This window comes from Chelonia mydas, chromosome 2 (assembly GCF_015237465.2).
Source record: "Chelonia mydas isolate rCheMyd1 chromosome 2, rCheMyd1.pri.v2, whole genome shotgun sequence".
Taxonomy (NCBI): domain Eukaryota; kingdom Metazoa; phylum Chordata; order Testudines; family Cheloniidae; genus Chelonia; species Chelonia mydas.
This window is the reverse complement of record NC_057850.1, coordinates 39,470,417-39,485,792: the sequence shown is the minus strand read 5'-3', so window position 1 is coordinate 39,485,792 and position 15,376 is coordinate 39,470,417. Positions and strand designations below refer to the sequence as shown.

Genomic DNA, 15,376 nt, shown 5'->3' with positions numbered 1-15,376 from the left:
CATCCCCACCCCCAAATCTACAAATAAACAAATACTCTCAAAATTGGTAGATGATGTCTGTGACTGAGGAAGAGTTTTCCTTTCAAACCTGAAGTAAATAAAACAAGGGATTTCTTGATTTTTTTGCTCTTAATTAAGAGAGCTTCCCCAGAGTCCAATAAGTCTAAGGTTTTTTAGCACTTTATTTTATTTCTCTTCTTCCTTTCCAATGTTTTGCCACAAAGTTTATTGGACTCATGTCATCAACTGGACAAAGCCTAGTTGATTTAAACTCATTTTTAAAACATATCAGCATTTTTAATAGTGACACTGGGAATGGGGCTTCAGAAGCTGCCAAGCTAATTTTAGCTCACCAGCAACTTCAGAGACAGGCCAGGTTGCATGAGGAAAATCAAGTGGAAGGGTTGTTTGCTCTCCACATCTCCAACATAGAGCTCAGGAAGAAGGAAAGAGGGTGTATCTAGCAAGACCAAAGTATTTCAGGTGGGAAGGGACAAAACTATGGGCTATCCCCACCCACCTCTGCTGACCACCTACAGGCAGAATTAAGACAGTGTGGGTACCTTAGCTGAATTTCCAAACTCTGACGTTTGAGTTTCTTGAAAATCTAATCTTAACCCTACATTTCTAGGATTTGTATTTATGTACATATTTACTTCTGTAAAATAAGGATTGTTATTAGCTAGGATTGCTAACTATAATGTCCTTATAAAAGGTTTTTACTCTTAAGTTATTGATACGTACTCCCAACTGCTTCATTTCTAAGATTTTTTTTTAAGAGGGATCACTTCATGTATTTAGTTGAGTTCATAATGTTTCAGCAGACACTATTACAATGATAATGTAAAGTTATTTCTGTTATATCACACACAAAAAATGCAAACATTTATGATCCTACTATAACAAAGGATCAAGCTCTTTTGAAATGTAGCAGTGCCCATAAATCCATATGACTAATAAGTTAGCCAGCCACTTTTCCAGGTTTTGGAACACTTGCACCTTAACGGTGCCAGAAAAGGGCCAAATTGGACGAAATAAAAAGTGGTATTTTTCCAAGCTCTGCCCACATTAATCACAAGGATGAGAATGTGCTCACTGTAGGTGTGGAGATGTTAAAAATATGATCACATGCTTTCTGGACTCCTCTGGGCTCAATAAGCTTGGATTCCTTTTCGTGATTCTTCAATAATGCACATGGGCTCTGCTAGTCTACCTACGAAACTGTCTCTCAACCTTTTCAGACTCCTGTATCCCTTTCAGGACTCCTATTTGTCTTGCGTACTCCCAAGTTTCACCTCACTTAAAAACTACTTGCTTACGAAAATCAGACATAAAAATCCAAAATTGCTTATTTTCATTTTGTTTGTATGAAATTTCAGTTTGTACTGACTTTGCTAGTGCTTTTTATGTAGCCTGTTGAAAAACTAGGCAAATATCTAGATGAAGTTGATGCATCCCCTGGAAGACCTCGGTGTTCCCCTGGTTAAGAACCACTAACCTAGGGCATCAGTCAATGGGGTGAAAGCAGTTGTGACTTTCCCAAAGGTCACCCCACTTGTGGCACCAAAATGAGAAGTCTCTCACAATAAACTACAATAAACTGTGCAGTATTGTGATCCTCCCTCTTCTTTTTTACAGGAGCAATGAAATCATTAATAATGTTGACATTTAAATTACTGTTATTAACACTTCACTCTGAGAGGTATTGTTCCAGGCTCTTTCCACACTCATATTGACATCTCTGCATCACTTAAATTCAGTTAACACATATGAGATTTTCTTTGCAACCACAACAGCTAGGGACTCACTTTTTAAACTAAGCTGAAATTCTAAAGAACAAGAGAGTAACTTCAGAGAGTTGTGGTATGGCATATGGGCACATACTAGCTGTTCCCCAAGCCCTGGAACCAGACCGACAATACTGAAGTATTCCATGTATTTTCAAGACAACTACAGCATAAACACAGGAGCAGTACAGTCTTCCAAAAGTCCTGATTAGGCTATAATTCACGCAACTAAAATCAAATTAAAGGCATTAAAGTTGATGGTATTATGAGGTTTTTAATCTAGTTAAGTAAGCTCAATAAAGTTAGAGAGCAACAAAATAATCAACATGGGAAGAAGAGTGCTCTCTTTCCCACCATCACCAGTCACTCCTGGCCATGGAGAATGATGAAAGGAAATGAAAAAGTAGAAACCTTTTTTTAAAAAAGTGAATGGTTATGAGCATTATAACAATCTAAAAAAGTTCTGACCTTTTCATATACTTACTGTTAATTGGCCAGCCACCTCCAAAATCAGCTAATTTTGCATGTCCTTTCTGTGTTAAGGAGGATGTTTCCAGCCTTTATATCTCTGTGTATTTTTCTCATGAAGTGCAAATATTCAAGTCCTTTAAGTGTGGATTTAAGAATGGTTGCTATTTCATCTTCTGTAGCTATAAGAAAAACAAACATCTAACTACTTTTCTTTTTGGATACACACACACACACATATACACTAGTTACACATTTAAATAAACAACATGATAGCTTAGAAGAATAAAACTCAGGTTCTGTAAACTGTTTTATAATTATTATTATTATTATTTATATAACATACATGAAGTATGCTAGATGCTTTACAGACATGAGGCAAGACCAGGTCTCAAAGACGTTTACAATTAAGACTCTGATCCTGCAATTTGATCCACGTAGCTGGATGGGAACTAAACCTATTTCAGGTATGAGCAGGACTCAGGTATGAGCAGGTATGAGCATACAGATCACGTTGCAAAATTGGGCCCTAAACATCACATAAGCAAAACAGGGGTTGAAATGTTGCCACGGGATTAGCTTAAAACTTTTTTGAATTTGTTTATAATTTTTCTTTATTTATACATACAAGAAAGAGTTCTCTCTCTCCCCAATATAATCTATAATTAGATTATTAACTCTTAGAGACAGGTGCTACCCCAAAGAAAATGTCTCACCAGCAGAGTTAATACGGACTCTTACCGGGATTTTAGCACAAACAACCCCCATCATTCCCCCATTGTCTGCATGCTAAAACCCGTTACCCAGATTTGGAACTGCTTTGAGCCTGAGATAGCAGACCCAGCTGCGGGTATGGGTTAGAACCTTGTCTCCACTTTAACTTGGGCTGGAATACACCCACTTTGCAGCATGGATGCAGGCTAAATCACTCAAGAGCTGATAGTCCTCTAATGCTTTCCCACACTTGCCCCTGAAAAACAGGCAAGTACTCCCACAATTGACTGGGAAAGAATCAGAGCATCTCATCACAGAGAGCCATGGGATAAGACCCCAAACACAAATAAGCAAGTGAGGACACCATAATGTGAATATGACTTTGCACTGGGGACACTAACACCTGGGCTAGACTACCCCAGGTGCTCAGATCTGGGTGCTTATCACCCAGGTTAACTATGCAGTGAATCACAGAAATGTAGGCTGGAAGGGACTTCAAGAAATCATCAAATCCAGCCCCCTGCACTGAGGCAGGACTGAGTAAACCTAGATCATCCCTGACAGGTTTTTGTCCAACCTGCTCTTAAAAACCTCCAATGACAGGAATTCTACAACATTCCTTGGAAGTCTATTCCAGTGCTTAACTGTCCTTATACTTAGGAAGATTTTCCTGATCTCTAAGCTAAATCTCCCTTGCTGCAGATAAAGCCCATTATTTCTTGTCCTATCTTCAGTGGACGTGAAGGACAATTGACCACAGTCCTCTTTATAACAGCTCTTAACATATTTGAACACTCCTATCAGATCCTTCCCTCTTGTTCTCAAAATACTGAGCATGCCCAGTTTATTTGTTTTTAAACCTTTTCTCATAAGTCACATTTTCTAAATCTTTTATCATTTTGTTGCTCTCCTCTGGACTTTCTCACCAACTTGTCCAGATCTTTCCTATTAAATACCATACTCCAGTTGAGGCCCCCCAAGGGTCAAGTAGAGCGGGACAATTACCTCTTGTGTTGTACATACAACACTCCTATTAATACACCCAGAATACTAGCCTTTTTTGCAACTGCATCACACTGTTGACTCACTTTCAGTTTGTGATCCACTATAACCCAGATTCTTTTCAGCAGTACTACCTAGCCAGTTATTCTCCATTTTGTAGTTGTGCATTTGAGTTTTTACTTGCTAAGCAGAAGTCGCTTCTTAACTCTGCATTTGTACGGCACATAACAGACTGTTACTCTGATCCTCATGAGAGCCTCTAAGTGCTACTTCAATATAAGTAATAAATTAACAATAACAAATTAAATAAAAAGAAAAGGAGTACTTGTGGCACCTTAGAGACTAACAAATTTATTTGAGCAGAAGCTTTCACAAAAGTTTATGCTCAAATAAATTTGTTAGTCTCTAAGGTGCCACAAGTACTCCTTTTCTTTTTGCGAATACAGACTAAGACGGCTGCTACTTTGAAACCAATAAATTAAATGTTAGTTGAGGGTGCTAAGTACTTCACAGGATTGGCCCAGGATGAACTCTTCAACTCTGGGTACAGAGTAGAGGCCAAACAAATCCTTTTCAACCCTGGGGTGTATTAATAGGAGTGTTGTATGTACGACACAAGAGGTAATTGTCCCAGTATACTTGACATTGGGGAGGCCTCAGCTGGAGTACTGTGTCGAGTAGGAAATATGTGAACAAGCTGGAGAGAGAATCCAGAGGAGAGCAACAAAAATAATAAACAGTTTAGAAAACATGACCTATGAGGAAAGGTTTAAGAAGTGGAAATTAAATCCTACTAAGGAAAATAGAAAGAAGCAAAAACCTCTGGCAAGTGAAGTGTAAAAAAATAATTAGGGAGGCCAAAAAAGAATTTGAAGAACAGCTAGCCAAAGACTCAAAACAAAGAGCAAAAAAAAAAAAAATTAAGTACATCAAAAGCAGGAAGCGTGCTAAACAACTAGTGAGGCCACTGGATGATCGAGGTGCTAAAGGAGCACTCCCCAAGGAAGATAAGGCCATTGCAGAGAAACTAAATGAATTATTTGCATGGCGGAGGATGTGAGGGAGATTCCCAAACCTGAGCCATTCTTTTTAGGTCACAAATCTGCGGAACTGTCCCAGATTGAGGTGTCATTAGAGGATGTTTTGGAACAAACTGATAAACTAAACACTAATAAATCATCAGGACCCGATGTATTCACCCAAGAGTTCTGAAGGAACTCAAATGTAAAACTGCAGAACTACTAACTGGTATGTAACCTATCATTTAAAGCAGCTTCTGTACTGGAGAATAGCTAATGTGATGCCAATTTTTTTTAAAGGCTCCAGAGGCGATCTGCAATTACACGCTGGTAAACCTAAACTTCAGTACCAGGAAATTGGTTAAAAACTGTAGTAAGAACAGAATTATCAGACACCCAGATGAACACAATGTGTTGAGGAAGAGGTCAACATGTTTTTTGTAAAGGAAATCATGCCTCACCAATCTACTAAGAATTCTTTGCGGGGGTCAAAAACATGTGGACAAGGGTGATCTGGGGATAGAGTGCACTTGGACTTTCAGAAAGTCTGACTAGGTCCCTCACCAAAGGCTTTTAAGCAAAGTAAGCTGTCATGGGATAAGAAGGAAAGTCCTCTCATGGATTGGTAACTGGTTAAAAGATAGGAAACAAAGGGTAGATATTAATGGTCAGTTTTCAGAATGCAGAAAGGTAATAGTGGTGTCCCCCAGGGGGTCTGTACTGGGACCAGTCCTATTTAACTTATTCATAAATGATCTGGAAAAAGGGGTGAACAGTGAGATGACAAAATTTGCAAATGATACAAAACTACTCAAGATAGTTAAGTCAAAAGCAGACTGAGAAGAGTTACAAAGAGATCTCAAAAACTGGAGATTGGGCAACAAAATTCAATGTTGATAATGCAAAGTAATGCACATTGGAAAACATATCCCAACTCTACATATAAACGATGAGATCTAAATTAGCTCTTACCTAATCAAGAAACAGATCTTGGCGTCATTGTGGATAGTTCTCTGAAAACATCCACTCAATGTGCAGCAGTAGTCAAAAAAGCTAACAGAATGTTGGGAATCATTAGGAAAGAAAGAAATAAGAATACAGAAAATATCATATTGCCTATCTATAAATCCATGGTATGCCCATATCTTGAATACTACATGCAGATCTGGTCATCCCATCTCAAAAAAGACATATGGAATTGAAAAGGGTACAGAAAAAGGTACAAAAATTAGGAGTATACGGAAGGTTTTGTTATAACTGGGGATGCATCACGTGGAAGTAATACAGGAGAGGAAGGACCTCAGAGGTATTGGTTGATCACAGGATGACTATGAGCCGCCAATGTGATATGGCTGTGAAAAAAAAGCTAATGCGGTCTTGGGATGCATCAGGCAGGGTAATTTCCAGTAGAGATAAAAGAGGTGTTAGTACCGTTATACAAGGCACTGTGAGACCTCATCTGGAATATTGGGTGCAGTTCTGGTCTCCCATGTTTAAGGAGGATGAATTCTAAAACTGAACAGGTACAGAGAAGGGCTACTAGGATGATCCGAGGAATGGAAAACCTGTCTTAGAAAAGGAGGCGCAAGGAGCTTGGCTTGTTTAGCCTAACCAAAAGAAGGCTGAGGGGAAGATATGATTGCTCTCTATAATTATATTAGAGGGATAAATACCAGGGAGGGGAGACGAATTATTTAAGCTGCAGGACCAATGTGGACACAAAAAACAAATGGATATAAATTGGCCATCAGGAAGTTTAGACTTGAAATTAGATGAAGGTTTCTAACCATCAAAGCAGTGAAGTTCTGGAACAGCCTTCCAAGGGAGCAGTGGAGGCAAAAGACATATCTGGCTTCAAGACTAAGCTTGATACGTTTATGGAGGGGATGATATGATGGGATAATGTGATTTTGCATTAATTGATCTTTGACTATTAGCGGTAAATATGCCCAATGGCTTGTGATGGGGATGCTAAATAGGGTGGGATCTGAGTTACTACAGAGAATTCTTTCCTGGGTGTCTGGCTGGTGATCTTGCCCACATGCTCAGGGTTTAGCTGATCGCCATATTTGGGGTCAGGAAGGGAATTTTCCTCCAGGATAGATTGGCAGAGGCCCTGTGGGTTTTTCGCCTTCCTCTGCAGCTTGGGGCACGGGTCACTTGCTGGAGGACTCTCTGCACCTTGAAGTCTTTAAACCACAGTTTGAGGACTTCAGTAGCTCAGACATAGGTCAGAGGTTTGTTACAGGAGTGGGTGGGTGAGATTCTGTGGCCTGCGTTGTGCAGAAGGTCAGACTAGACCATCATAATAGTCCCTTCTGACCTTAAAGTCTCTGATTCTAACAGCTTTCATACGAGGAGAGATTAAGACTGGGACTTTTCAGCATGGAAAAGAAACGACTAAGGTGGGATATGATAGAGGTCTATAAAAATCATGACTGGTGTGGAGAAAGTAAATAAGGAAGTGTTATTTACTCCATCTCATAAAGAAGAACTAAGGGGTCACCAAATGAAATTAATACACAGCAGGTTTAAAACAAACAAAAGGAAGGCTTCAGAGGGGTAGCCGTGTTAGTCTGGATCCGTAAAAGCGGCAAAGAGTCCTGTGGCACCTTATAGACTAACAGATGTATTGGAGCATGAGCTTTTGTGGGTATTTGTGTTAGTCTATAATGTGCCACAGGACTCTTTGCCGCTTAAACAAAAGGAAGTATTTCTTCACACAACGCACACTCAGCAGGTAGGACTCTGCCAGAGGTCATTATAAAGGCCAAGTCTACAACAGGCTTCAAAAAAGAACTAGATAAATTCATGGAAGACTAGGTCCATCAATGGCTATTAGCCAGGATGGCAGGGATGCAAAACCATGATCTAAAAGCAGTGGCTCTTAACCTGGGGAGCACGCACCCCTGGGGTGCGAGATGCCCTTTTTGGGGAGTGCGAGACATGCCAGATTTTTTTAGAAGGTAAATCATCAGAAACACAAATTAAGCAAAGCATGTAAGTACAACTACTTTTTTCATCAAAACTATATATTTATTAACATTATACATTTTTTTAACGATTACTGTAATATACAAACAGAAAATATATCTAGGTTAAAGAACTGACCTACTTCAACGATTTTTGATAAGGGGTGCGAGAAACATATTTTTGAGAACCAAAGGGGTGCAGGCTGCGTAAAGGTTAAGAACCACTGCTCTAAAGTGTCCCTAGCCCGTTTTCCAGAAGCTGGGAATTGGCAACATGGGATGAATCACTTGATTACCTGTTCTGTACATTCCCTCTGAAGGCACCTGGCATTGGCCACTGTCTGAAGACAGGATATTAGGTTAGATGGACCATTGGTCTGATCCAGTATGGCCCATTCTTATGTTCTTATGTAACTCCTCTCTGTTAATTTCTGTTTTCAAAATACTCTGCTGAGATTATAGAGTACAAAAGACAGATTTTGCTCAGAAGGCAAAATGAATTGCTGTGAAGAGGAAAAAGACAAAAAAGTCTATGCATTCCTTAAATCCTACAAGTGAACTGGGCCTTCCACCATGAAGGAATGAATTTCACCACAGACATATGAACATGATGGTCACACATGAATCCCCATTTTATAAGATGTTAAAATTGTCATAATTGCTGATCAATTAAGTTAAAGTTTCAAAACTGTTTCCAGTCTAACCTCCTTTTTTTTCATAAAAACTTAACTTTCCAAAACAATTTTTAAACAAAATTAATAGGTTTCTCACTTTTACAAAAAATATCTAAATTTATAACTAAAAAAAAAGGCTACTTTTTATAGTTCAAATTTCCCATGTGGCTTATTCTTTCAGAACTGGTGCATAGGCTAGTTTTGACAAAATCTGGTGACAATATTTGATCACAAATTTTAAAAATGTTTACTTGCCAAGTGACTGGTTGTGCCTTACCTATGCCAACAGAGAGGACAGTCACCATCAGACCAGATAATGCACAACAGAATAGGTAGCAGTCAGCCACTTTCTCTTACCAGAAGGAAAATAAATCACCTTAGCTGTACAGTATAAGAGAGGCTATCAAGATCTCATGCCCTAAAGCACAATGAACTAGCAGAGTTCTAAATTTGGGTTGAACTCAAGGGAATGCCATGTTTTCTTAATTTCTCAAACTCCCACATATGAAATTCCTGCTAATTGCTACAATTAGCAATATCAAGGCTGAGCTCCTGCTCATTAGCACTTCCTAATGGCAGCAACTATCAGTTTCACACTGCTGACAGTACACAAGCCAGACAGTGCTAATTAAGAGTTTGTGGGCAAGAGAAAGGGGGGGGAGGAAGAATGGATAAAACAGATGGGTTTGTACACAGAGACAAAAAAAAAAAAAATAAATACATACATACAGCATACTGGGGCAGAGAAAACCACCTGACCCCATCCTTCCCATCATTCTTATGGCTTGTCTACACAGTGAGTTATTTGGGAACAGATATTCCTAAATAGCTCCAGGTATGAACACTCTTCTGGAATAAGAGTGTCTTGTTCCTGTTTAGTTTAAATCACTGGGTTAAATTTAACAGAAATAAGGCCCTCTTATCCCAGAATAAGAGTCTCCACCCATGGAGTCAATCAGGAATAGCTGTTCCTGAATAACTTCAAGTTCAGACAAGCAACTCACATCCCCCCTACCCCCTGCTTTTCTTTCTCACCCCCTCCCAATTACAGGGATGTTCTTTCAGAGTGACATATTTTAAATTGACATTGGGAGTACTATTATACTGGAATGTGTTCAAGGCTGCCATCGATTCTTTGATCTGTAGATAATTACAGCAATGTTGAACATAATGAGCCTGTTCTCCAATCGCAAAGAAATCTGTGTGTTCCTCATATCCCCCCATTCAGGTTTTTCAATTTTCACCATAATCAATAGGGTTCTGCTAATTGATAACTAGAATGTTCCCTGTCATTTTGGAATTGATTGGATGTGTCATTCAAAAGTTATCACATTATATCCAAACAGCAAAATTCCATCATGGTGAGTGTAATCCCTCACTCTCAGCTAAAAACCTGTTTTAAAATGTCCTTCAAAAATATGAATTACTTTGCTGTTTGCCAAATGCTTTCTATTAGCTGGTAATAAATTGCCAATATGCAACATGATCTGCATTATAATATATCATGTTACTAGAGCAGTTGTAATACTGTATTGTGGAACAGCAGGAATCTTAAAATTAGCTGGCCCTTTACTATATTTCAACAATAATAAGAATTTTAATAAGAACAGTTATTACTATGGGAAGATAATGGTACCACGATAACTACAACTTTCCTTGCAGCCACAGCCTATGAATGCCTGCTGCTCTACCCTGAAAAATGTTGTTGGGCTGTGTCAGTCAGGGGTGTGAAAAAAAGAAAAACACTCCTGACTGACAAACGATGCCAGCAAAACAAATGTAGCTATACTGGCAAAATCAGTCCTTTCGCTAGTATAAGCTGCCTCTCCACCAGGGGGTTCTGCTGGACTACCTATAGCAGTATAGCAGCATCAGCCAACCCTTTATAGTGTAGGCTGGCCCTACAAAGCAGATTCAGTGCTAAGATATTGCTTTTTCATGAAGAGGTCAGATACCCGTACTACTCACCTCCACAATCATTCTGGGTTTTAAACAATCTTCTTTATTTCACTCACTAAACACCAGGTAGCCTGTTGGGTTTTTTTGATTTTTTTTTTTTTTAAAGGTGAAAAGGGCATTATAAGATTGCATTAAAGTCAACAATTGTGTGCCACATTTTGAAGAATTACACTCCATTTTTTCATATTGTGTTTGCTTTTTCGTTCTTTCAATCAAGATGTGTGGAAATTTGTCTCCTCATATTCAGTTAGGGTAGTACAAAAGAGCATAACCAGGAGAAATGGGATGAAAATTAAAGAAATAAAAAACTGACTGACAAATTATGCCAGCAAAACAAATGTAGCTATACTGGCAAAATCACCCCACATTTCAGCAGTGGGGTGTCTGGCGCCCTGCCACAGTCTTCTGGGAATAGGAATGTGCTATTCCCACAGAAAGGTTGGGGACCATTGTGTTAAGGGGTCACCACCAGTTACTTTGTATTCTTGGTAGGTACAGCAAAGAACAAAATTGTACTAGTATTTTCAGCTAATTCATTCAGTTTTAGGAGGATTAGCTGAAACCTAGCCTATTTGAATAATTCAGTTCTAACTTTTTGAAATATATGGCCTATACATAAGGGCTCATTTATCATCCAGAGATAGAATAATTCCCAAATATTTTAGCCCTGAAGGGATAACCAGTACTTTAGTTGACTGATATCTTTCTTCAGATCCTCTTTAAAAACTCTCCTTTGCTGTAAAGTTGTTTCCTCACTGGGATTTTATAAGACATCCCATCTCCTCTAGGCCTTTCTTACAGGTCATGAATCTGAAGTCAGTTCCACCTGAAATCCCATTGACTTCAATAGGACTCTATGCAGGCACAAGGGTCTGCCTATGCAGAAAAAATACAGGAACAGGACCTTATGTTGCAAGCTCTTTGGAACAGAAATTGTCTTCATCCACACATCTTGGTGTAGAACAAGCATTTTCAGTCCTATAACAAATACATAATTATTCTCCAAGCAAGTATATTCTATGGCCTTCTACTTCTTGGTAAGGTGTAACTTAGTGCTGTTTTAAACAGGAATATATTAAAGCACACTAGGGAACCTTTAGTAGGCACCAGCAAGGTCTACCAGACCAGTTAATACTAGGGCTGTCAAGCGATTAAAAAAATTAAACGCAATTAATTGCACTGTTAATAATAGAATACCATTTATTTAAATATTGTTTGATGTTTTCCACATTTTTAAATATATTATTATAACATAGAATACAAAGTACACAGGGCTCACTTTATTTTTTATTACAAATATTTGCACTGTAAAAAACAAGAGTCTTTCAATTCACCAAATGCGAGTACTATAGTGCAATCTTTTTCATGAATGTAGAATTATGTATAAAAAAGAACTGCATTCAAAAATAAAACAAATGTAAAACTTTAGAGTCTTCAAGTCCACTCAGTCCTATTTTTTGTTCAGCCAATCGCTCAGACTAAGAAGTTTGTTTACATTTGCAGGAGATAATGCTGCCTGCTCCTTGTTCACAATATCACCTGAAAGCGAGAACAGGTGTTCGCCGGCTACAACAGTGCCATGAATTGCATTTTACATGAATCGCAATTTACATGCCAAATCTGCTAAAGATTCCTATGTCCCATCATGCTTCAACCACCATTCCAGAGTACATGCATCCATGCTGATGATGGGTTCTGCTCAATAACAATCCAAAGCAGTGTGGACTGACGCATGTTCATTTTCATCATCTGAGTCAAATGTCATCAGCAGAAGGTTGATTTTCTTTTTTGGTGGTTCAGATTCTGTAGTTTCCACATCAGTGTGTTTCTCTTTTAAGACTTCTGAAACCATGCTCCACCCCTCATCCCTCTCAGATTTTAGAAGGCACTTCAGATTCTTAAACCTTGGGTCGAGTTCTGTAGCTATCTTTAGAAATCTCACATTGGTACCTTCTTTGCATTTTGTCAAATCTGCAGTGAAAGTGTTCTTTAAATGAACATGTGCTGAGTTATCATCTGAGACTACTATAACGTGCAATATATGGCAGAATGCGGGTGAAATAGAACCGGAGACATACAATTCTCCCCCAAGGAGTTCAGTCACAAATTTAATGAATTCATTTTTTTAACAAGCATCATTAGCATGGAAGCATGTCCTCTAGAATGGTGGCCAAAGCATGAAAGGGCATATGAATGTTTAGCATATCTGTCAGATACCTTGCAATGCTGGCTACAAAAGTCCCATGCGAATGCCTGTTCTCACTTTCTGGTGACATTGTAAATAAGAAGTTGGCAGCATGATCTCCCATAAATGTAAACAAACTTGTCTTAGTGATTGGCTGAACGAGAAGTAGGACTGAGTGGACTTGTAGGCTCTAACGTTTTGCATGGTTTTGTTTTTGAATGTAGTTATGTAACCAAAAAAAAAAAAATCTACATCTGTAAGTTGCACTTTCATGATAAAGAGATTGCACTACAGTACTTGTATGAGATGAATTGCAAAAATACTGTCTTTTGTATATTGTTTTTACAGTGCAAATATTTGTAATAAAAAATAATAATATAAAGTGAGAACTGTATACTTTGTATTCTGTGTTGTCATTGAAATCAATATTTGAAAACGTAGAAAAACATCCAAAAATATTTAATACATTTCAATTGTAGTCTATTGTTTAACAGTGCGATTAAAACTGCAATTAATCATGATAAATTTTTTTAATCGTGATTAATTTTGAGTTAATCACAGTGAGTTCACTATGATTAATCGACAGCCCTAGTTAATACACAACACATTAATGTGCTTTATAAATCACCTTGCCCTATTAGTCTGCATTACCCCATCAAAGAGACAAGCCATTATGCAACAGCTCCCCACAGAGCTGTCTAGCAGACCAGAAAAGTTGGCGCACAATATGCTCCAACCATGCCTCCTCCCTCTCCTGCACCACTCCTTCCCATGCCAGGGGCTATGAGGGAAGCCCCAGCCTTATGCTACTGAGAGTAGACCCTGGTGGGAAGATTCATCAGTTCCAAAGCCCCGCACACATAGAGAGAGCCAGCCTGTAAAGGGTGCGAGAGAGCCCAACACCACGGTTTGGCTTTTCAGAGTAAAAAAGCTGTTGCCTGCATAAAGTACTGTCCATTGCTCTATATTCATATGCATTATTTTTGATATTTTTATGTTGGCATATAACTATTGCTATTGGTTAAAGAGCCACAGCACGCAACAAAGGGAACAGGAGTTAGTCAAATTCTTCCTATAACGTAAAACTGATTTACTCTGTTTTTTAACCCAAGAGCAAGCGGGCAAAAAGGAGCTCTCCAACCAGCCAGCACTCATTTCAGAAACATTTGAGATCAGGCAAAGGAAAAGAGAGAAAAAACAAAATTTGAACAGAATATAAAATACTATTATTTGTGCTTCTGTGTTTATTTTACAACATGCTTTCTTCCCCCAATCTTCCAAAATTATTAGCCATAGGGAAAATATCTGAATCCTTGTGACCCAATTATAAATTAAATTAGTAACAGAAAAAAGATGATGAAATCTTAGGGGAAAATATAAACTATTAACTTTAAGGGCGATATGTAAAATGAAATAAGCAAATCTTTATCATGAGAAATTTTCACTGTTTTCTTTAAATCTCATCATTCCATCTCCGTTGTCAAACTAGAAGTGGCTTCATTTTCTAACCTTCAGGTCCAAAATAAAAAATCTCCACAAAGAAACAAAAGTTAAAAGTATAGAAAAGATAGCTCTGTTTTTAACTGTTTCCAGCTAGATAAGAAAATTAATAAGCTAAGTATTTTACCACCTCTCTGTGGGAATCTTCCAGTTGAAAGTTAAAAAACTGAGCTGGTTTCTATGTGTAGACACTAATGATCCTGAGGTACAATCATTTGCCTGGTATCTTTGGTCACCATTTTCCCTTACCCCATGCTTGTGTACAGTGTGCTGTGCATTTCTTGTCCACTTGGGTGCCATCTGCCATTCCTGAGACAGCTCTGAAGCAATTTTGAACCCTGCAGCATTCATACAAAATAACTCAGAAAGCTAAAGTGGGCCAACTTTATATCCACCATACAAACCAATGGAAACTATTACGCCAGCCAACTCTGGTCAAACTAAATATTCTGGTGGATCAGATGAACATGCACTAAGTTCAGGTGTAACATATCTATTAGGGGAGGTTGCAGAGTAACATATCTATTAGGGGAATGAACCTGAAGATACGCTTGGCTGATTAGGCATGGATGCCCATGCACCCTTAATTCCGCTTTCTGTGCATATTCATTATTACAAAGTCTCAAAGTCAAATACTATTTTTCTCCCACAGGACCTCTGCCTCATTCAGTAGGCAGGAAGGACAGTAAATGAGGCAGGGGTGCATAGCTAAAAAGCCGTTGTTGGCAAGACCCCTGTCTCTTTCACTGTGAAAGTTGCAATGCATGTAACACATGAGGCAAGGAGCTACAGGAAGAGAAATAGTGTTGTTGGGGTTACAGCACTGGATTGAAACCAGTGAAAATGCGATTCTAGCCCTAACTTTGACACAAACTTCCCTCAGACCAGACTTTTCAGAAGCAGTCATAACTTGCAGGTGCCTCATTTTCTAGGTGACCAGCTTGACACACAGGGCTTGATTTTTCAGAAATTCTAAAAACACTCACAACTGTAAATGAAGTCAACACCTATAAAAATATCAGGCCCTACCTGTCTCCAACTGGGCACCCAATCATTAAGACATTCAAAATCAATATACACTTTTGAAAATTTGGCC

The 15,376-nt window shown here is 38.6% G+C and overlaps 1 protein-coding gene across 1 annotated transcript in view; it reads right to left on the bottom strand.

The window, feature by feature from the left end:
* The window catches only part of STK3 (serine/threonine kinase 3), a 284,928-nt gene that overhangs the window by 228,158 nt on the left and 41,394 nt on the right, over positions 1-15,376 (bottom strand). The window contains 3 exon segments of the mRNA XM_037892225.2: positions 2,272-2,289; positions 2,291-2,317; positions 2,319-2,431. Of these exon segments, the coding sequence (XP_037748153.1) occupies positions 2,272-2,289; positions 2,291-2,317; positions 2,319-2,431 (158 nt within the window).